Source organism: Myotis lucifugus, unplaced genomic scaffold, assembly GCF_000147115.1.
Source record: "Myotis lucifugus unplaced genomic scaffold, Myoluc2.0 scaffold_419, whole genome shotgun sequence".
NCBI classification, from domain to species: domain Eukaryota; kingdom Metazoa; phylum Chordata; class Mammalia; order Chiroptera; family Vespertilionidae; genus Myotis; species Myotis lucifugus.
In genome coordinates, this window is record NW_005871467.1 from 326654 (window position 1) to 349158 (window position 22505).

At 42.5% G+C, this 22505-nt stretch overlaps 1 protein-coding gene across 1 annotated transcript in view; it reads left to right on the forward strand.

Annotated features, from left to right (window-relative positions):
- The window catches only part of SYNE2 (spectrin repeat containing nuclear envelope protein 2), a 254062-nt gene that overhangs the window by 117507 nt on the left and 114050 nt on the right, over positions 1-22505 (forward strand). Inside the window, 8 exon segments of the mRNA XM_023743920.1 lie at positions 3923-4188; positions 5834-6002; positions 9148-9303; positions 11630-11770; positions 13130-13312; positions 14039-14176; positions 20168-20353; positions 22336-22458. Of these exon segments, the coding sequence (XP_023599688.1) occupies positions 3923-4188; positions 5834-6002; positions 9148-9303; positions 11630-11770; positions 13130-13312; positions 14039-14176; positions 20168-20353; positions 22336-22458 (1362 nt within the window).

Sequence of the window (22505 nt, forward strand, 5' to 3'; positions counted from 1 at the left end):
TCACCCACAGAGCAGGGCGATCAGGGGTTGGGGCACCGCACACTGTCACACTCAGGGCAGGGCCGATCAGGGGGTTGGGACGCCACACCCTGTCACACACAGAGCCGCAGGGGATCAGGGGGTTTGGGCGCTGCACCCTGTCATGCTGATCTGGTGCCAGGAGACCTCTCGTCTCCGCTGATCCCGGTGCTGGGAGGCATATTACCCTTTTACTATATAGGATAGAGGCCTGGGAGCCGGCTGGTTTGCCCTGAAGGGTGTCCTGGATCAGAGTGGGGGTCCCCACTGGGGTGCCTGGCCAGCCTGGATGAGGAGATGATGGCTGTTTGCAGCTGGTCACACACCCTTCAGGGTGGGGGTCCCCACTGGGGTGCCTGGCCAGCCTGGGTGAGGGGCTGAGGGCTGCTTTCAGGCTGGCAGTTTTGACTGAAGCTCCCAACCGCTCCTTTTTTTCTTTTTTTTTTTTTCTTCTGGGCCAGCTTTAGCTCTGGCTCTAGCTCTGAGGCTTCCGCTGCTGGTTTGTTTGCCGTTCTATAATCGAAACAATGTATAACTTCAGCTCTGAGATCCCAGCCGGCTATATTTGTTAGAATGTTTCAAACTGCCAGCTCAGAGGCCGGCAAGTCAGGCGGGGAACGTTGGAGTCTGCAGTCCCTGGAGCAAGCAAGCCTCATGTTCGCTTCCAGCTGCCTGGCTGCCGGCCGCCATCTTGGCTGACAGTTAATTTGCATAAGGATACGCTGATTAGCCAATGGGAAGGGTAGCGGTCGTACGCCAATTACCATTTTTCTCTTTTATTAGTGTAGATATGTCATACATAGTTCTGTGCTCTTTACATGTATTATCATTTATCCTCACAAGAATCCTAAAAGGTAGATATTTTTATAATCTTCATTCCATAGATGAGGAAAGTAAGACAGTGAGATTGAGTAACTTGCCCACAGTCATAAGTGAGTGGTAGCAGTGGATTCAAATTTACACTCAGGAGTTTAAGGGCTAAAGTATCAACTTAAATGATATTTACCCATACCAAATTGATGTCAGATTTTAAAATAGCTTTTATCCATTCAATAAAAACTAGATCATCTAAAGGCCTATACATGCAAGATCCTGTTAGTATGGTTTTAAATCTATATGTGATGAAATGAATTTCTGTTTTTAAAATGTTAGTAGTTATACAATAATTCAGTATCTTTATGGAATAAGTAGATTTTTAAAAACAAGCTCTGTTTACATTTACAAATTAAAAATCAACTTAAATTTTTATTAACTTCTTACCTGTTTTCATTTGCTTGCTTTAATTATTCACGCTGGTTACTCAGAATCATTATTTTATGCTTGGGTGAACACAGTGTAAAGTCACATCTTCAAAGCTGATGGGGAGGAATAAAGCTGGCTTCTTCCCCTTGTACCAAAAGTCCAGAAGGCCTTTCTCTACCAGTTTCTATTTCTGCTGGTTACAGGATCTTCATTCTCCTTCACTGTGTTTACTTACGGTTTCTTTCCCTTTCTAGACTCTACTTTATAATTGACTCTGAGCCTAAACATTTTATAATCAATTTTGTTAGATTATGTGTCTAAGGAAAATCATTTAGGGGCTGCAGAGCCTCTTGTATGTGGAAGAGTGGACGCATAATCTTTGTGGCAACGATTTCCCTGATTTGGGCTGTATTCACCCTTTTTGGTATAAAGCTTGTTGAATTTTGACAAGTACCTATAGTTATATGAGCACCAACAACATCCAGATTTAGAATGTCTTTATCGCCCCAGAGAGTTCCTGGGTGCCCCTTCGTAGGCATCTCCTCCCACCACCTCCAGCCCCTGGCCACCTTTACTCTGTTTTTGCATTTCCGGAATGTCACAGAAATGGACGTGGATAATTTGTGGTCTTTCGAGTCTGGCTTCTCTTCACTAAGCGTGATGCATGTGACATGCATTCCTGTTGCTGCTTGTTTCGATAGTTCATTTCTTTTTTTATTCCTGGGTAATATTCTACTGGGCACGTGCACGGCAGTTTGTTTATCCATTCATAGGTTGGAGAATTGCCTGGCTTTCGAGTAAAATTATCCTAATAAAAATTTTTCTTCCCCTTGTGTTCCCCTCCTTAATCACTGACCACCTCACAGCAGGCAGCAGGGACTAGGAGAACTGAAACAGGGAAGGCCAGAGCCTCAGCTTGCGTTTTGCTCTTCCTGGGTCCTGGCTGCTGCAGGTGCCCCTTGAGCGTTCTCACCAGGCCCAGAAGCACCAGGAGATGCTCCGTTCAGTCCTGGTTCATGGACACAGTTCTTCCAACCCGGATGCGTATTGGAAACCCTAGATGTGCAATTGCCTCTGTCAGTAGAGCAGTTCCTTTCTTTGCACGCTGGTTCTTTGTCAGGGGGGCTGCAAAACACCCCGTGGAACCTTTATCTCAGTCCCTGGTGGAAATGACAGCTGCCTGCACGAGAGCCAGGACTCCTGATGCAACTGGATTTAGGTTTGAGGGGACGGGAAGCACGCGTACCATAACGGGGCCTCTCAGGGAGGGGCCCGTCGACACCTGCGCCCATGCATTCTAGCGATTGGGACTCAGCTGGGTTATATGGCCCAAGTGGTAGGGAAGCCTATTCCACAGTCCACCCCTGGAGCAGTGCCTTCTTTTCTCCAGACCCCCCTCAACAATGGCAGCCGTCTGATGAATGCATCTGAGCCAAGCCAAGGCAGCGTATACTGCCTCCAAAATCCCATAGACTCCCCCAGCAGGATGCTCTGAACAACTTGATCTTTACCTGAGAGGTTCTGCCGTGCCCCAGACCATTGGGCCCCTGGGAACTTAATGCTGGAATTCCTGAATTTTCCTCCATAGGTTGTACTTTCTACCCAGGGCATCCAGGTCCTTGTTCATCATTTGAGTTAGCACAATATCCTAAATGTAGTTGACCAGTATTATGCTCAGTAAGGTCAAGATTGCAAGATGCCTGACTGGGTTGGAGCATTGAGGACAGTCCACAGTGCTAGGGCAGACATGATAAATGAGCAGAGCCGGGGGGAGGGGGGTGTTGAGGAGAGATGCAGAAGCAGATCTGATTGTCGGTATCTTCATTCTGAGCTCAGGGCTGATAGAACTTCAATTTCCATGTATGTGATGGATGAGGTCATGCATTTCTGGGTTCCGCACATCGCTGTCGGAAAATACATGATTAGGTCAGCATTTTGGGCTGCTTTCTCTGTGGGGTAGGTGTCAGGGTAATGAGGACATAGTGGACTTACTTTTTAAAAATATATATATTTTATTGATTTCAGAGAGGAAAAGAGAAGGAGAGAGATAGAAACATCAATGATGAGAGAGAATCATTGATTGGCTGCCTCCTGCATACCCCACACTGGGGATAGAGCCTGTAACCCGGGCATGTGCCCCAACCAGGAATCAAACCATGACCTCCTGGTTCATAGGGAGACACTCAAACACTGAGCCACACTATACTTTTCTGAGCATAGAAGGATCGGATGTGAAAGAAAAGAGAACCATAAAGTACCCAGTCGTTGCCCAGCCTCAGACTTAGTGGGTGCAGTTGGGTGGAGCTCATGCTAACCACCTGATGGGCATCTCAGGAGAAACCATGGCTTTATGCAAATGAAATCTGAAGGAGAAATTATGTATGAGAATACTCAGCAGCTTTTCCTTCAGCTCATAACAGCAGCACTTTGCTTTAATCGCACATCTACGGGATCAATAGCGGGGAACTATGGGATTCTGGTAGTGCAGGTATACTATTCCCCTGTAAACAGACAAATATTACTTTGAAGTAGGATACGGCATTAGGGGCCCTCTGAGAACCAGCGCACAGATGTTTATGGTTGCCAAGGTCTGTTTCCAGTCCTGCAGTGGTAAGACTATATTTTACTGATTTTAGTCCTCTCTTTTTGTATGTTGACTTAGGTTGAACGAGAAGCAATTATTTTAGATAATCTTCAAGAAGAACTCCCTGAAATTTCCAAAACGAAAGAGGCAGCCTCCACGGCGGAACTCTCTGAGCTGCTGGAGTGTCTGCGCCAATACGAGGAGACCGCGGAGAAGCAGCAGCTGCTGCTGATGCTGCTCCTCCAGCGCTGCCGAAGCGCCCAGCGCGCCCCTGCCTCCGGGAGCTCCACGGAGCCCGCCCCAGCTGCCCAGGAGATTACGGCTATGCAAGAGCGATGCAATAAGTGAGAGTTTATGAACCACTGTTACGGAGACATGTTTGACAGCTCAGGTTTAAAATTTAGAAAACACTGACGTTCAAAAAAAAAAAAATACAAGAGGCCTGGTGGGGTCCCTCAGCCTAGCCTGCGACCACTCGCAATCTGGGATCCCTCGGGGGATGTTGGACTGCCGGTTTCAGCCTGATTCACCCTCCCCACCCCCCCCACCCCCTTCCCTCTGAGATTCATCAGTCTGTTCCATGTTTCCATGCCTGTTCATTGAGCATCTGCCCCTGGTGGTCAGTTTATGTCATAGCGACTGGTCTAACAGTCACTTAGGCTTTTATATATATAGATAGATTATAGGATAATGACAAGTGATATGACAGAATTGAGTTGAGTCAACACAGGTTAAGTATAGGAAGGGATAGAACAGATTATAACGATAAAACAAGCAAGTGTTCTTCATCTTGGTATTACTGAGGACAAATACACTTCGTTTGGTTTTTCTGTTTGCTGTTTTTCTAAGTTAATAGTACATGTTTATTATAGAAAGGTTAGAGAATGTGGGATATAATAAAGATTAATATAAACCTCACCTTTAATTTTACCACTCAGCAACAACCATTGCCAATCACTTCTTTCTCGTCATTTTTTTAACTATGATTAATTATACTTTTAAACAAATTGCAAACATATTACTATACTGTTTTATATTCTGCAGAATCATTTATCAGCATACCATGTTTATTTGTCTATGCCATAAATCAGGGGTCCTCAAACTACGGCCCGCGGGCCACATGCAAATACAAATATTGTATTTGTTCCCGTTTTGTTTTTTTACTTCAAAATAAGATATGTGCAGTGTGCATAGGAATTTGTTCATAGTTTTGATTATACTTTTAAACAAATTGCAAACATATTACTATACTGTTTTATATTCTGCAGAATCATTTATCAGCATACCATGTTTGTCTATGCCATAAATGCTCTCTAAAACAGCTCTAAAATCTTTCATCATGTGGATATGCCATCATTTATTTAACAAGCCCCCTAATATAGGAACTTTAAATTACATGTAATTTCTTTTACTTTTATAAAACCACTGCGGTGAATATTTTTATGCCACAATCTCCGTCTGCATCTGTAATGAATTCATTAAGAAAGACGCTGAGGAGCAGAGTCCGTGAGTCAGTGGATACAGTACATTTGCAGCTGGAGATGCCGGCCAAATAGCTCTCGGGAAAGACTTTACCCACCTAAACGCCTCCACTGCAATTCTGGTTACGTTCACAGCAAGTGGGGCAGCTGAGATAAAAGGCTAGTGGGGTGGTCTGTCCCCCAGAACCTACCATGTCTCCATTCGCACCTCTAAGTCATGTTCGGGTGAACTCCAAGATTACATGGACAAAACAGGCTAGAGATGGCAAGTGTTATGTCAAGTTGAAAAGAGGGCATTTTGGGATTGAAGTTTTGGAGAGGGTTTTGATTGAGTGATGGAACTTGATATATGTTAGTATATATAGTATATAAATCATGGAAACTAGCACTCTTCTCTCAGAAAAAAATATTTTGTGAGCTATGCAGATATCATATTAATTATTGAAATAAGACTATTTCACAGATGAACAGGATAGAGGTACAATTTTATTTTGATGCTATATTTTAGGCTTTTTCAGAAAGCTCAAAAGAATAAGGAATTGGTGCAGAATGAAATCCAAGAGAGACATTCCTTCACAAAAGAATTAATGACGTTGAAGAATTTATTTCAACAGACCGCATCTTCTTTGCAAAATATGGAATTACAAGACCACCCAGAAAGGACAGAACAGTTTGAGGTAAGTCAGAAATGAACTTGTAAATGTGGTGGCTACAGGTTCGCAGTCGTGAATCCAGAGTCCTTGGGACAGAGGTAACTCAGTGACTAGAGTGGAGGGAGCAGTCCAGGGGAGAGAGAAGCACGTGCAAAGGCCCTGTGGCACAGTGTGGGTGGAGCCACAGGAGATCAGTGTGGTTGGAGAGCAGAGGGTTAAAGCCAGGTTGGGGAGTAGGCCAGTTTGGACCAAGCAGCCCTTTTTCAACCATATTTTAAGTGTGTTTGGTGAACAAGGACCTCCGACCATTCCTGAGTAGCATGTTAAACAACTATCATTTGTAGGATGTAATATCTAACCTCTGATAGGGAACTGTTTTTATTTACAACGCTTCTGACAGTAAATGTGTGGTTCCCCGGCCCCTCTCCACCCCAACCTATTCTGCTACTCCCTGTACACCAACAGGGTGTCCTAATATTCAGTTCAGTTCTAACACTAACTACCAGGAGTTAGCACAGGTTAAGGGCTTAGTCCCACAAGTCTGCCCCCACTTCACACACTGAATGGCAAGTCCCAAGCCTCTGGTACTTCTGACTGGCAGGCTATATATCCCCTCCTCAGGTTCAATAATGTGTTAGAATGTCTCACAGAAGTCAGGGAAACATTGCCCTGGCCGGTTTGGCTCAGTGGATAGAGTGTTGGCCTGCGGACTGAAAGGTCCCGGGTTCGATTCTGGTCAAAGGCACATGCCCAGGTTGCGGGCTCAATCCCCAGTAGGGGGCGTGCCAGGAGGCAGCTGATCAATGATTCTCTCATCATTGATGTTTCTCTCTCTCCCTCTCCTTTCCTCTCTGAAATCAATAAAAATATATTTTTAAAAAAAGGAGTCAGGGAAACACTTTACTTACTATTACCGATTTATTGTGAAGGATGCACCTCGGGAACAGCCAAAGGGAAGAGATGCATAGGGCAAGGTATGAGGGGCTCCATACCCCCACTGGGTGTGCCGCTGTCCGAGCACCTCGCTGTGTTCAACTCCAATTGTCGTTTAGGGGTTTGTATGGAGGGTCCATTACGTAGCCATGATTGGTTAAATCATTGATCGTTGGTGATTATCTCAACCTCTGGCCCCTCTCCTTTCCCAGTGGATGGGAAGTGAAGCAGAAATTTCATTCCAACTGTTACCAACTACATGGGCTCATTCTCCTGCATGCACCAAAGCCCAATCAAATGCCAATAGGAGCTTGTAGCAAAGAAAGTAACGGTTGATTAGTTAAGGAAATGAAGCCAAACCCGGAGCCACAGGTGAGCATTGCTCTAAGCCTGGCCCCCTGAAGGCTTCCAGGGATGGGTGTATAGGGAAAATCACTAATCATGGTGGTTAAGGGAGCTAGGGTCCTGTTTAGGTCCCGGTCTTGTTGATTGATCAGCACTAGGGTAGGGAGTAGTTGATCATTGCATCTGGTCCTGTCTCAGCCATGGTGTTGCTCTGTCTGGTTTCTCAAGGGTCTGGCTGGGGGAGTCGTTCCGCTTTTCTGGGTCTAGAGCTGAAACACAACTGAGGCCTCAATGCTGTCTCTAGTTTGACTGAAACGCTGTCTCTGTGGTCAGCAGACCCAGGCCTTTGTCCCTAAAATTATTTGATGCCGACCAGAACCTCAGTGTCCCGAGGGCTTAATGATTAAAGCGCAAAGGAAAGGGGCCTGGGTGAGCCAGGGTGCCCTGAGGCTGGGCAAGGCCAGTTTGAACCAGAAGGGAAGAAGGAGAAGTGGTCAGATTAAAGAAAGGAAGTTTCTGTGGGGTTACAAGTGTTGGTTCCTCTGGCAACCAGCCCCCATCGTGTAGCTATCTAGGGGCACCCCAAGAGTCATCTCATTTGCATAAACTCAGGTTTGGGTGGAAACATAAATAGCAAAAGATGCTCCTCTCACCACATTTTGGAAATTTTAGGAGTTTTAGAAGCCTTGCCAGAAACCAGTGGTGAAAACCAAATGTATATATTACAACACAGTATCCCAGGAGGTATGCACACACCTCGGCGTCATTTAGGAACTCACTTTTTTCAGGATGATCTCTTATTCCGATCCAGTGATAACAGGCAAAAATGACAAGTGCAGAAGTTTATTCAAAAGCCGCGCACGGTTGTTCATCGGAGTTGGTTAGCGGTGTTGAACAGGGAGCTTTCACAGACAGACGTCGTCTTCGCGGGGAAGCCATCCATGTGCAGCTCTGAATGAAGACCTGTACTGCTAGGCCCAGATAGAACAGGGGGACACCAAACCGCAAACCCCGCCTTTGCCTGTCCTTTACCCTTCCCTCTCTAGATGTGTTCTCCGCTGAGGGTTGAGAAAAGGAAAACAGTGACGCATCCTGGAGTCATTCAAAATCAGACTCATTCTTCCGTGCAGGGACTCAGTCCATTAGCACAAATAATGCTGCTAAACAGCTCCTCTCAAAACAAAGCAAACCCCAAAGCGCCGCAGCGGAGTCAGAGTATTTTTCCACTTGATCTTTGGGAAACTTTCCCAAACAAATGAGTTTCTCCTTTATAATTAGTGCAGGAGAACGTAGATCAGATTTTGTTTCTAGGCCACAACCAATGGACCATTTGTTCAGGTTTCTTTTATCTCCTGAAACCCACATTCTTCGCGTGGAACTGGAACCCTCCCGTTTGAAAGAAGTGGCGCTCCACGGGGCTGTCTCATTACATGAAAGCAGACACTTCTGCTTCAAGCCCAAGGGCTTTTAGTGGCCTTGAGTCATTGTGATGATAATGTAGGAAGAAGCAGAAAATGGCAACAAGTTAATAACAAAAAAAAGAGAGAGAAACTTCTTTGAAACTTTTTGCTACTTGCAGGTTTTTAGATCAAGGCTGCCACTGCGATACAGTTAAATCCTAGAGGTGCTTTAGAAGCAGGAGATGTTGTAATGTCTCCTCAGGACAATGGTCTGACACTGTGAAGAGATATCAAGTTTAATTCTTACAAATTAGCATCATCTGACCAAAAGGAGTATCTCCCAGGCTTAATCAGCTTGTATCAAGAGTGAGGTTTTGTCATGCAAAATGTGCTCATGGAAATCATAAGGATGCGTGGCAAAGCTGCTTTTATGTCTAGAGGTAAACGCTTCCCCAGTCCTGTGAGCATTGAGTCTTTCGTGATGTTTTCAGGAGCTCCAGAGCACCTCTAAGAAAGGGACGCTAGCGTTTGAGAATATTATGGAAAAACTCCGAATCAAGTATTCTGAAATGTACACCATAGTTCCCGCCGAGATTGACGCGCAGGTGGAAGAATGCAGAAAAGCTTTGGAGGACCTAGAGGAGAAGGTAACAATACCGTTTGTCCTAGTGTTATTATTTGTGGCGTTGGATGAATAGAAAGAAGAAATGTCACTTGATATTATATTTCCTTTGCCTTGATTTCAGCTATAACTGTTTTTATAGAGTTTGGTTAAGTGACAAAGTTGTATTGAATACTGAGATGAAATCGCTCTAAACAAGTGATATGAAAAACAGAATTAGGTGATCTGTTTACTTTTAACTGTCAAGATGCGTAGTTTTTCTTCTCTTGCATTTAAAAATAGTTATGGGTTATCTTTCACTTGCCTTTTTTTAAAAAAACTCGACAATCAGTTTAAAATTACAGACACGGGGAATACGTTGTTTTAAAACGTATTCCCTGTACATTTTTAAATAGCAACCCAGGGCAGTACGAATACACATTTCACACGACACTGGGAATAGCACTTAGCACACGGTGTCTTCCTAATAGCGGTGGTCACACAGTTCTCATAAATCACACCTGGCCACATCCTTACACCTGCAAGTCCAGGTAAGGAGTGGGGACTGTTTCATAGTCCAGGCGTAGGAGTTCAGCAAGGCAATGTTATTGAATCATAAAAAGGGAGGCCAACTCCAGCAGAACTAAATTCTGTTCTATTTGGCATCCACAGAAGGATTTTTGTATTGCTTTTTAGAGCCAAGAATACCTCTTAGTTAATTAAATGGACATTAAATGCACACAAAATAAGATTTCAAACTTAGTTAACTTCTATGCAGATTTCTTGGGAAAATCCAACCTATGTAAACTCCTAATGTATATTTATAAGAAATCTTGTTGCCTTAACATGCAATAATATCTGTTATGAGGTACTTTCCCAAGAATCATGCACTATTGATTTTATTTTAAGAGAATACAAAATGCTTTGAGAGAAAACTAAATTAGTTCTTGTGACTGCCTCATGTGAAAAACCCCTAACCAAGTGAATTAATGAACAAAATCTGTCTTGAATTTAAGGTTTAACATTTCACCCGTAGCTTGTGTGTTTGTAGCGAACAGCGACTGGTTTTTATTGTGCGATGTGTCTACAGCAGTGCCATTCTGTGTCTGTCAGACAGCAGCATCCTTTTCCTAAATCACCATCTCTCCTAACGTTCCTAAATGATGTACATCGCTGCCCGGGGAATAACTACCCGACATACCAGAAAACTTCATTTTGTGGTCATTTGCTACATAAAAATAAAAAGTTATACAGTGATAAAAAAAACAACAACACCCAGTATAGGATTACATTTTTCTCTCTAAAATTCCTGACTATGATGTATGGTTTGTGAAATAAGTCATTTTATAAAAGTATCAACAGCTTGATGTTGTGCAAAGAGCCTGGACTCTGGAGTCCGGCAACTTGGGGCTTCTAGGGACCAGTTCAGCCACTGCCTTAATATCTGATCTTAATTTAAACAAGTCATTTAGCCTGTGTTTATCTTCTGCATCTGTATGCTATTTTTATTGGGATGTTCTAGTCGCGATGGTTGTGCAGATACAGTGGTGTTTGAAAGAGTTGAAGGATTGCATAAAAGCATAAATTATTACTTAGTTATTGAGTGGCTGCCGGAAGAAAACCTTATCATCGTAGCCTAAAAAATAAGCAAGCACACGAGCTAATCAGGTTTTTGAAAAATGACACATTCAGCATACATTTATTATCTTTCCTAGTCCAAGTTACATTCCTAAGGAAATCATTCAGGTGAAAAATTACACTGTTCAGTTAGATTTCTGAGTTCCGTGAAAACAGTCTAGAAACGCTCACACGGCGGAAACTAAGCTTTGTGCATCCTCAAGGTTATTTCACCCTAATGACTGTGAAGGCGGGAATTCCATTTTTAAAGTCAGCTTGAGAATAAGTTTGATTTTATTGAAAACAGTTCCGGACAGAGGATTTTCTCATAAAATGGAGAGAGACTGTATAATAATTTATCTCTCAGGAATTCTTTCATATCCCTTGCTCCGCTGGGGAATGTTTCAAACAGTTCACTCAGTGGTTTTGCCCCACATAACACATAGCTGTAAGTATATACTGTGGATTACATTCAACAAATTTGTATTTGTGGTTTTCTCTCTTTTTTTTTAATCTTTGGTTGGATTTAACAGATTGGGTGGGCACAGCTGCCATTTCCTAGTCTGCTAATGTACCCTCTCATTAACGCATTAGCCAGTATGGTTTGGAATTTTTCCCAGAACTGTTAAAAGATTTTTTTTTATAAGTAAAAGCACATAACAGTGTGGTTAACCCTTTTATCATTTGAACCTGGGAATAGAGTGCAGAAAACAGTTTCTAACTAAACCAAATGTGTCTGTCTCCCACTGTCACAGATTAGCAATGAAGTCTTGAAAAGTTCACCATCATATGCAATGAGTAGAAAAATAGATGAAATTAACAAGGGGCTCCACAAGGTTGAAAAGATGTTGCAGCAGAAAAGCAAAAGTATTGAGAAAGCTCAAGAAATTCAAAAGGTAACATTCTCCTTTAACATCCTTCAGCACTTGGTGTTCCCCCTGTTCATCCATCATCGCAGGGCGTGCTTTGGGATTAATCTGACCTACGAGATCTGAACCCAGATCCTCAGGGCGCCCCCCTCCTGAGAAAGCGTGGTGGAGAAGAATTGGTCTCAGTTTTTTCATGGTGGGAATATACTCAACTCCCCGGAGAGCCTAGGATTGTGAACTGGCCTTTTCACAAGTAAAGGAGAGTAAGGATCTTATCTTGGTTAGACTGATATAAAAAGCTTGTAGATACGTAAATATATAAAACAAAGGCTAACATGTTTCTGTGTTGGAGCATTTCTTAGAGTCTGTGGCTTTCTAAAGTGAAATATTATTGGAGGATAAAATATGGAACATTTATGACACTTATTTGGTAGGCAAATAAAAATACAATAACAATAAATATTTCAGTAGGATTTGAATAGTTTTAGCAGCTTTTCTTTAGACTGCCAGGGAAAACAAGAAAATAGAAGTTCCAATTTTATTTTCCTTGTAAAAAGTCTTAAGAAATAAAGTCTTAGATAAAACTGTACAGTAACATAATAGTCCCCCTCTAAACTCCCAAGTAAACCTGCATATAGAGAGCATTCTTATTCTAATCTACATTTTAAGGAAACTTTCTAATATAAATGGAAACTTTTAAAAATAGGTCCGAATATGGCTCGCCTTTGGACAAAATCTTGGACTCTTAGTAAATAGAGGAATCTCATTCAAGCAATAAGATTTTCTCGTTTCTAGAAATTACGTTCTTCAGCAAACACTCAGTAAGGATTACATATATCACCTTTGAGACATCCTCTGGCAACCTATCCATTTCTTGAGCCCAGAGTGGTTGCTGCCAATACCTGTGGATAGAATTTGCAGCCACTGCATTAATCCTGAGTTTGAACTGGCACTTACTTTCTATAAGTTTTATTTTCGTACTTAATAAAAATTGTCTTCTAGAGGGTACACGTGTGTACTGGTCTAAAGAGGTTTAAATATTAACCGAAGCCCTTTATAAACAGAATGTTAACTCTTCACTCTTGAAAGATGAGGGTTGTGTTGACCTTGTTTGGTGCCGTTCATCTCTGGACAAGTCCAGGTCTTCCTGCTCCCTCACCGCTCATTGTACTGAAGTGAATACTGTTGGGGTTAAGACACCTCAGAAAAAGTGTTTTGTTTTTTTCTCAGTTTAGGTCACGAGTGACGGCTGGGCGTACGTGAATAACTGTGCCTGTGGTATTGTGTTGGTAGCATTTACAAGTGCCGATAGTGTGTGAACACTAGGAATTAACACAATAAGCCTTGGTACCTGCATTCAGATCGCCTCATGCTTTCCTTCTGCAGGAAATGTGGGATGAGCTAGACCTCTGGCATTCCAAGCTAAACGAGCTGGACTCGGAGGTTCATGACGTCGTGGAGCAGGACCCGGGGCAGGCTCAGGAATGGATGGACCGCCTGATGGTTCCTTTCCAGCAGTATCAGCAGGTGTCCCAGAGAGCAGAGGCCAGAACCTCACAGCTGAATAAGGTGCGGCGGGAACGGGACGGCTACACAGAGCATGTGGTGGTGTCGAGGTGGATTTAAGACAAAACAAAAGTCAGTTTCCCTCAGAGCCACACGACAGGTTCAGGTGGGCACCGAGGGCATAGATTTCGCTGCTGGCACAGGCGGGAAGTCTAACTGGGCAGGCAGAGGAAGTATCCGGAAGTTGGACCCCAGCACCGCATTTCTGGCGGCAATCTCAGGAGCCCAGGGAGGAGCCAGCAACATACAAATCCGGTTTTCAGAATGAAGCATACAGTGGGAACCAGACTAAGGCTAATGCAAAACCCTTGCTGAGGCCCATAGCTTTGGGGCAGAACTTAAGTCCTTTCCAGCTACGGTCAGGATTAGTCTTAAAAGTTGGAAGGATGAGAACTGGAGGGGGTGGGCCTGCAACTGAAAACCACAAATTCTTCATTCTACAATCAGTCCAGCCCGTGTGGCTCAGTGGTTGAGTATAGACCTATGAACCAGGAGGTCACAGTTTGATTTCTGGTCAGGGCACATGCCGGGGTTGCGGGCTCGATCCCCAGTAGGGGGTGTGCAGGAGGCAGCCCATCAATGATTCTCATCATTGATGTTTCTATCTCTTTCTTTCTCTCCCTTCCTCTCTCTGAAATCAATTTAAAAAACAACATTAAAAAAAAGAATCATTCAACTCAGGTAGAGAGCATCAGTCAGACTGAGCTTGGTTCCACCTCTCTTTCACAGGCCACCGTTAAGATGGAGGAATATCATGACCTTTTGAAGAGCACCGAGGCCTGGATAGAAAACACCAGTCGTTTGCTGGCTAACCCTGCTGACTATGACTCTTCAAAGACACTGAGTCACCACGCCAGCACCCTTCAGGTAAGTGTTCCTAGTGTTTCCTGGGTGTCATAGAATGTACAGGATCAGCAGCAGCTTATCGAACCGTCATGGTGCTTCTGCCCTGCTCCCCCCACCCGCCTTTTCCCTGAACAACCACCTTCCCTTCATCCACACCAGATGGCAGAAGGGAGTTTGGAAGACTGGCGGGCTCTAGACAGGGCTTTTAGAGGCCAGGATCTTGTTCTTTCTGTCCTGGTAACTACCAGGTGACTTTTTGGGTAATTAATTGTCTCCTCCATGGGCCTTGGTTCCTCCGACTGTGAAGTAAGAAGGTTGTTCTGCATGGTGATGGTTTTGGTTGGCAGAATTCTACGATGGCTCCCGATATTCTTGTCTCTTTGGGGACATGACCTGTATAAAACCCTCCCCTTGAGTGTGGGCAGGAATATGAGTATGTGATGAGATGGCCACTCCCTCGATTAGGTTACATTATCATATTACTAAGGTAATGGGACACTCACTCCCATGCATACATGATTAATCATGGTTATATGGGCATTAGACTCCCTGGTAGCAGACTGGAGAGAGATTCTCCTGCTGGCTTGAGGAAGTAAGCGGCCATATAATGAGGGCCATGGGGTTAGGATCCCAGAGCAGCCTCTAGAAGCTGAGAGTGAACCCCGGTCAACAGCCAGCAAGAAAATTTGGATCTCAGTCCTACTCCCGAGTTCTGCCCGCAGCCTGAATGAACTTGGAGGAGAAACCCATGCTCCAGATGGCACCTCCCTTGCAGCCTTGTAACCTCCTGAGCAGAACACCCACCTAAACTGGTCCTGGACTCCTGAGCCATGGCACCTGCGAGATAATACATTTGTTTTATTTTGAGGCTGCTAAGTTTGTGGTAATTAGTTACACAGCATTAACCGAGTCCATGGTTCCCACCAAGTCTAGCATGCCATGGTTCCAGATCCCTGTCCCTCCAGGTGCTCCGCAGGGCCCCTGTCTCCTTGCTGGCTTACAGAGACAACACAAGTGGAAGTATTTTTCTATTCGGGGCCATGGCTGCAAGATCTTCCAACTGCCAAGTATTGGCTCCAGTTTTATTATGAAGGCACTAGAGGCCCAGTGCATGAAATTCATGCACAGGTAGGTTCCCTAGGCCTGGCCGGCGATCAGGGCCTTCCCACTGCCGGCTGGGGCCTGCCTTCCTGCTGCCAGCTGGAGCCTTCTTCCCCAGCTGCCAGCTGCCGACCAGGGCCTTCTTTCATTTCACACTGCCCCCTGGTGGTCAGGGCACGTCATAGCGATCGATCGAACTCCTGGTCGAACTCCAGAGGGGACACTTTGCATATTAGCCTTTTATATATATACTAGAGGCCCTGTGCACAAAATTCGTGCTATATACTAGAGGCCCTGTGCACAAAATTCGTGCGGGGGGATCCAGGATCTCTCTCACAATCCGGAATCACTGGCTCCTAACTGCTCACCTGCCTGCCTGCCTGATTGCCCCTAACTGCCCCCCTGCCTGCCTGGTCACCCCCAACTGCCTCCCCTGCCATCCTGGTTGCCCCACACAGCCTGCTGTTTAGTCATCCGTCTGGTTGTTTCAGTCGTGACGGCCTCTGGCTTTTTATGTATTAGGATAGCTATTTCACTTCTCTCATACTAGTTAGCCACGTGTAAGAATCTCTTAGGAAAAAGCTTATTCTATAACTCTTAATCAGACCTCAGTTGATCCGACCTCTTTTTGTATCTGCAGGGATAGCACAGTGTGTTCCTAAGTGAACAACTGCCTTAAGACCTTCCTGATGTTTGCGATATGTTGGCATATTTTACCCCTAAGTACTCCTGTGGGAATAATTATAAAGATGCTACATTTTCACCCATTTGTTTCTTTTCTTCCCCTTGCCTGTGATTTCTGCCTCCACCTCCACATCCCCCTTTATTTTAAATCACCTGTTTTTCAACATATTAAGGAGGTTGCAAAGACAAGAGAAATGGTACCTTTTCCCTCAAATATTTATTATAAGATTTTTTAAAAAAACAAAACACTGTACAAAAGTGAACAGGCCAAAGCAGTTGGACTTTGCTACTTTCTACTGACACGAATGTAAAGGTGTGCAAGTATCTCTCATTTGCTGGCCTTTATGAGCTAGAGCTGAGAGAACTCTAGTTTATGAGCTTAGAAGTAGGGAGAAGGGGAGATGCAGGCTGATTTCCCACAGGATGTACCCGAATAAATCCCCCAACGGAAAGTAAGTCACAAATAACTATTCATATGTGAATACCCCATGTTATCCCTATTTTGAAAATAGTTGTTCTACTTTTCGGATACACTTTTGCATTTTTCTAGCATTACCAGGAATGATTTTTAAAATGACTCTTAAAGGTATCAAAACTCTCACTAAGCTGTAAAGACTGTTTTTCTGGCACTGTATCTTTCAATGTGGGTGTATTGCTAAGATGGGTTTTTATAAGATGGGTTTTTGTAACCTAAAGATACTGTACATAACCAAAGACTGCTATTGTAATGAAGAATCATCATTGTAAAAATAGGAAAACAACAAATAGGAAAACAACTGATTTTTTTTAAATCAACTAAGTTAAGGTATAATTTAGATACAGTAAAATATACCTACTTTAATTCACAGCTAGATGAAATTTTTTAGATGAGTTCTGATAAAGGCATACAGTTATATAACCACCACCACCACCACCACCGCCACCACCACCACCAATGTCAAGAACATCCCCATCACCCCCAGGAGCTTCCTCACGCTCCTCTGCAGGCAGTCAGTCCCCTTTCGCCCATCTTCAGCCGTGTGTCACCGCTTACTCGTTACCTCCTATAACTGTAGTTTTGCCTTTTGTACAGCATCCTATAAATAGAACCATACAGTATGTAGAATTTTGTGCCTGACTTCTTTTACTTAGCATAATGTTTTTGAGATTCGTGTAGTTTGTTAGGTTTATAGGTAGTTTATTTTTTTTTACATGTTTTTATTGATTTCAGAGAGGAAGGGAGAGGGAGAGAGAGATAGAAACATCAATGATGAGAGATAATCACTGATTGGCTGCCTTCTGCACGCCCCACACTGGGGATCCAGCCCACAACCCAGGCATGTGCCCTTGACTGGTATGAACCTGGGACCCTTCAGTCCTCAGGTCGACGCTTTATCCACTGAGCCAAACCGGCTAGGGCGGTAGTTTATTCTTTTGATTGCTGACCAGTATTCCATTAATGGGGAAATATGCCATGTCTTTATCCCTTCACCAGGTAATGGACATTTGGGTTATTTCATGTTCTGGCCCATGTGTTTGATTATCTACTGACACGAAGCAAATTACTCCAGAACTTTTAGCAGCTTAAAACAACAAGCACTTGTTATCTCACAGTTAATGTGGGTCAGGAATCCAGGTATGGCTTCCCCGGGTGCCTCTGGCTCAAGGTCTCTCAGGAGAATGCAGTCCAGGTGTCAGCCAAGGCTGTGGGCTGGTCTGAAGGCTCACTTTGGTTAGGGAGGCGGCAGGATTCACATCCAGGCTCACTCACAGGCCTCCTTAGACCCACTTCCCCACACAGACTTGTGGGCCTCCTCACAGGGCTGCCTCATGGCATGGCAGCTGGCTTCCCTCTCCGTAAACAGCCTTAAAGAGAGTGAGAGGGAGCTCCTAAGACAGAAACAGCTTTTACAGACTCTACTCTTAGAAATGACACCATTTCCTTGCTTCTGCATTTTTTTATTAGAAGTAAATCACTGAGCCCAGGGTTGATAAGGCCATGAATACCAGGAGGTGATCATTGAGGGCCAACTTAGAAGCTTCCTACCACAGGCCTTTAGGAGCACAGATGCTGTGAACATTCATACTTAAATCTTTGTGTGGATATATGCTTTTAGGTCATTTCATTTGATAAATACCAAGGAGTACAATTGCTGGTTTTTATGGTAAATATCTAACTAGATGACAAACTGCCTAATTGTTTTCCAAAAATGGCTATATCATTTTTCATTCATGGCAATGTGAGTTCTGATTTCCCCATATTCTGGTTTGCCTTTGATATTATCTGTCTTTTAAATTTTAGCCTTTCTGGTGACATAGTGGTATCTCATTGTGGTTTAAAGGGCATTTCTCTAATGACTAATGATTTATGTATTTGAGAGTTTCTCCATGCGCTTATTTGACATTTTTACACTTCTTTTTTGAAGTGTAGGTTCAATTTTTTATTGCCCATTTTTAATTTTTTGTGTCATTTTATTATTGAGTTGTTAGACTTATTTATAAAATATTCTAGAAATCAGTCCTTTAATAGATAAGTGATTTACAAATATTTTCTCCCAGTCAGTGGCTTTTCTTTTCATTCTCTCCATGTTGTCTTTCAGATAACAAATGTTATCAATTTGATGAAATCCAGTTTGTCAGTATTTTTCTTTTATGGATTATTCTTTTGTGTTATATCTAAGAAATCTTTATCTAACCCAAGGTCACAAGGATTTCTATCTTCTAGAAATTTAATAGTTTAACATACTTTAGGTCTATGATCCATTTCAAGTTAATGTTTGTACATGGTATAAGGCAAGAATTGAGGTTCATTTTTTTCTTTTGATTGCTGGGATATCCCACTATCAATATTCTTTTGATAGTGGGATATCCAGTTATTCTAGCACCATTTGTTGAAAAGATTCACCATTGAATGACTTTGATGCCTGTTGAAAATCAGTTGACCTCATGTATGTGGGTTTATCACTCATGTTCTATTGATCTATGTGTCGATTCTTTCACCAAGGTGACAGTCTTGATTGCTATAGCTTTACAGCGAGTCTTGAAATCAGGTAGCGTACGTTCTACAACTTAGTTCTTTTTCAGGTTTGATTTGGGTCTTTTGCATTTATATTTTAATCTTAGAGTCAGCTTGTCAGTATCTACAAAGGTCTGTTGGAATTTTGAGTGTGATTGCATTTATTCTGTAAATCAATTTGGCGAGAATTGACCTCTTAACTATATTGACTGTACTAATCCAGGAACGTAAAATATCTTTTTATTTATTTTTTATCTCTTTAAAATTTCTCTCAGTGGTGTTTGGTAATCTTCGTGTACAGGTCTTGCTTATAAATTGTTAAATGTATCCCTAAGTAGTTTATGTTTTTTGATGCTTTTGTAAATAGTATTATTGGTATAAAGCATTGGGGTTTTCAGTTTAGTTTTTCTTAAAATTTTCTCTTTCTAGGATTTCAAATAAGCTCAATAAAGCATTCTGAGTAAGCTGATTAATTTTAGAGGCTTATGATTGGAATTCTAGTTGCCTACGTAAATGTTCTTTCCCTTATCAGTTATTTTTTAACGGAATTACCTAAAGACTACGTTAGCAGGTTGAACATTTCCTGTAGGTGGCTGAGATATTTTGAAATATTAAGTTCGAAAGTTGAGCCCTTATAATCATTAAAAGACAGAACGTTGTAAGGAGGAATGCCCAAGAAGTTCTACAAATGGATGTTTCTCACTCCTATTTGGTTATATCAGATAGAGGTCTTTTAGTATCAAGTTGTTCAGGTCAACTCAAGCTCCAGGGAGTCTAAGGGAGTCAGTGGCACCTGTGGTGAGGCCCAAGGACAGCGGCACTGGGCAGGGCTGGCAGGCCCCAGGAATGCCTCTTCCTCTCACCCGCACTCCACTTGGCTGCTTCTCTCAAACCCGCCTTCCCGGAATTACAAGTCCCGCCAATTGGGAAGAGCCTGAACGGCTTTATTAGCCCCAATTCCACATTCCAGAGGGATGGACTGCAGGTCGTGTTCCTGGTCCTCGTAATGAATGAATGAATGACGGCTGGAGGGCAGGGTTATGTGGTGCAAAGTAGACACTCTGAAGTCATCTGCTGCCATCATCAGTAGTGTTCAGTGTCTTATTACAACACGAAATGACCAGGAGTTCCACATGTGGAGACAAATGTAAATTTTCTCTGATTTAAATGTTAATCAACTTTCAGTGTCTTAATGTCCGTCCCCCCACCCCCCCTTGTTTCTCATTGTGTAGATGGCTTTGGAAGATTCGGAACAGAAACATAATCGTTTACATTCCATTTTCACGGAGCTAGAAGACTTGTCAGTGATTTTTGAAACAGATGACTTAGCACAGTCCATACAAGAGTTAAGCCGTCAGGTAGCAGCTTTACAGCAAAACATCATGGAGAGCCTCCCACAGATTCAGCGGATGGCCGATGTGAGTTGGCACTATGGAGATGTGACTTCTTATTTTTAATTTATGTTTCATTGAGTACATTAGTGTTATACTGCTAGTCAACTACTAATTATAGGAAGACACACTGATCTGGTACTGTTTATTTTTCATTTGTGTTCTTATTTCTTGAATTATATTTTATTTGACTTTGCAACCTCTAGTGCAACTACAACAAAAGATCTTATCCACCTTCTGAGTCTAGAAGTGGACTCTTTAAAGGGAAGAATCCTGATCAAATAAGCCCAGTGTTTTCTCTTTGTCTGAGAGGAGATATTGTTGAGGTAAAAGATTAGCAAAGAGGTAATTAGAACAGATAACCTCCCAAGTCTTCACCAATAGCAAATATTTATTGAGGGACTGCTAGCTGCCAGCCACTGGATTTTTAAATAACTTTATTTATTTTAGCTTGAAACATAATGTAGTATTTATTTAAGGATTAAGTACCATAGCAAAAGCAGGAACAGTTAGTCTTAATTATTTATCTTTTTTTCTCAAATTACATTCCCTACATGACACGTAACTTCAGGGAATAATAATATTAAATGTTCTTAGCAATGCATATTCCAAAGGTTTTAAATGCTTCTACGATTTTTTATGGAAATTATCCTAAAATACATTGTATACTTTTACGTACCTTTTTCAATATAAGGTGCAGATAATAATATCAATATAATTTAACTTTTCCTTATAATTTGGATATATCACTGTAAAGTTATTATACTTATTGCTTTACTTGTTTACAGCTATGTTTGTCCTATATTGAGTGGCTCCAAACTGCTATAATTTGAAACCCTCAGTCTATTTCTGTGTAGCTGTTTCTGTCCCCTTCACTATTAGCTGAGTTTTTTATTGCTACAGTCTATCAGCCTTGAGATCTAAAGGAAAGGTCTGAAGGCCCTCTTACAGTGTGAGTGGACTTCAAAATGTGGGCTTTATTTATAGCACATATCTCAGCATTTTCACTTTAAAATTCTTGGCCAAATTCTAGAGGTTGCCTTGATAAGAGAATAACCCCTGGACAAGTGACCTATTGTTTAAATTAATCTGAGTCAGTTATGAAGTAGTTCGGGACTCTTTGACTGGCAACCGCTCGTTAGGGGATGGGCGGGAAAACCCTGTCCCTTTCCCAGCTCCTTGTGTGTTCCGTTCCCAGGGTGACTTTATCATTCGACTTGAAGTGGTGGGAATTCACAAAATGCTAGGCCCACTTGTATTCAAGTGTTTACACACATTCCAAAGATAAACCTACAGAGATGATAGAGCATGGAGGATTTGCTTAAAAATTAATTCAGATGTATACTGCAGACGGTCCCCAACGTACAGTCGTTTCACTTAAGATTTTTTGAGTTTGCGATGGTGTGAAAGGGATACACATTCAGCAGAAACCATACTTCGGGTTTTGAATTTTGATCTTTTCCCAGCTAGCAATATGCAGCAAGATACTCTCTTGTGATGCTGGGCCATGGCAGTGCCCGCCCCTCCCAGTTAGCTTCCCTATAGTGTTCGATACTTTTGCCCAACTGTAGGCTCCTGTAGGTGTTCTGAGCATGTTTAAGGCTCAGTCGGCTCTGATGTTTAGTAGGTTAGGTGTATTAAATGCATCTTCGACTTAACGATATTTTCAATTTACAATGGGTTTATCAGAGCATGAACTCATCATAAGTCAAGAAGCATCTGCTCTTTTGCTCCCTCGGTATAAGTAATTGAAAACTGGCTTTATGAGGATCTTTAGCTCAACAGTGGGTGAGCCATGCTTTGTAGTGTGGTATGTTATTAGTAGAATAACATTTTTTATTGAAAGCAATAAACATCTGAGTAGCACCTGTTTAGTTTTTAAGAACTATTTAAGTGGCAAACATATTTTGGTTAAATATCAGAATAAAATGAATGGCAATAAATTGTGTCGTATAGATTATTAACCTACAGCATATACTGCATGAGTGTTTTTGTTTCTGAAACTCTAGGATGTGGTTGCTATTGAAACTGAGTTAAAATCAATGGAGAAAAGAGTTTCAAAAATCAAAGCTATTCTGTTATCAAAAGAAATATTTGATTTTTCACCAGAAGAACATCTCAAGCATGGGGAGGTAAGCATGGATCCTTATTTAAAGTATTTTCTCATACCACTCATTAT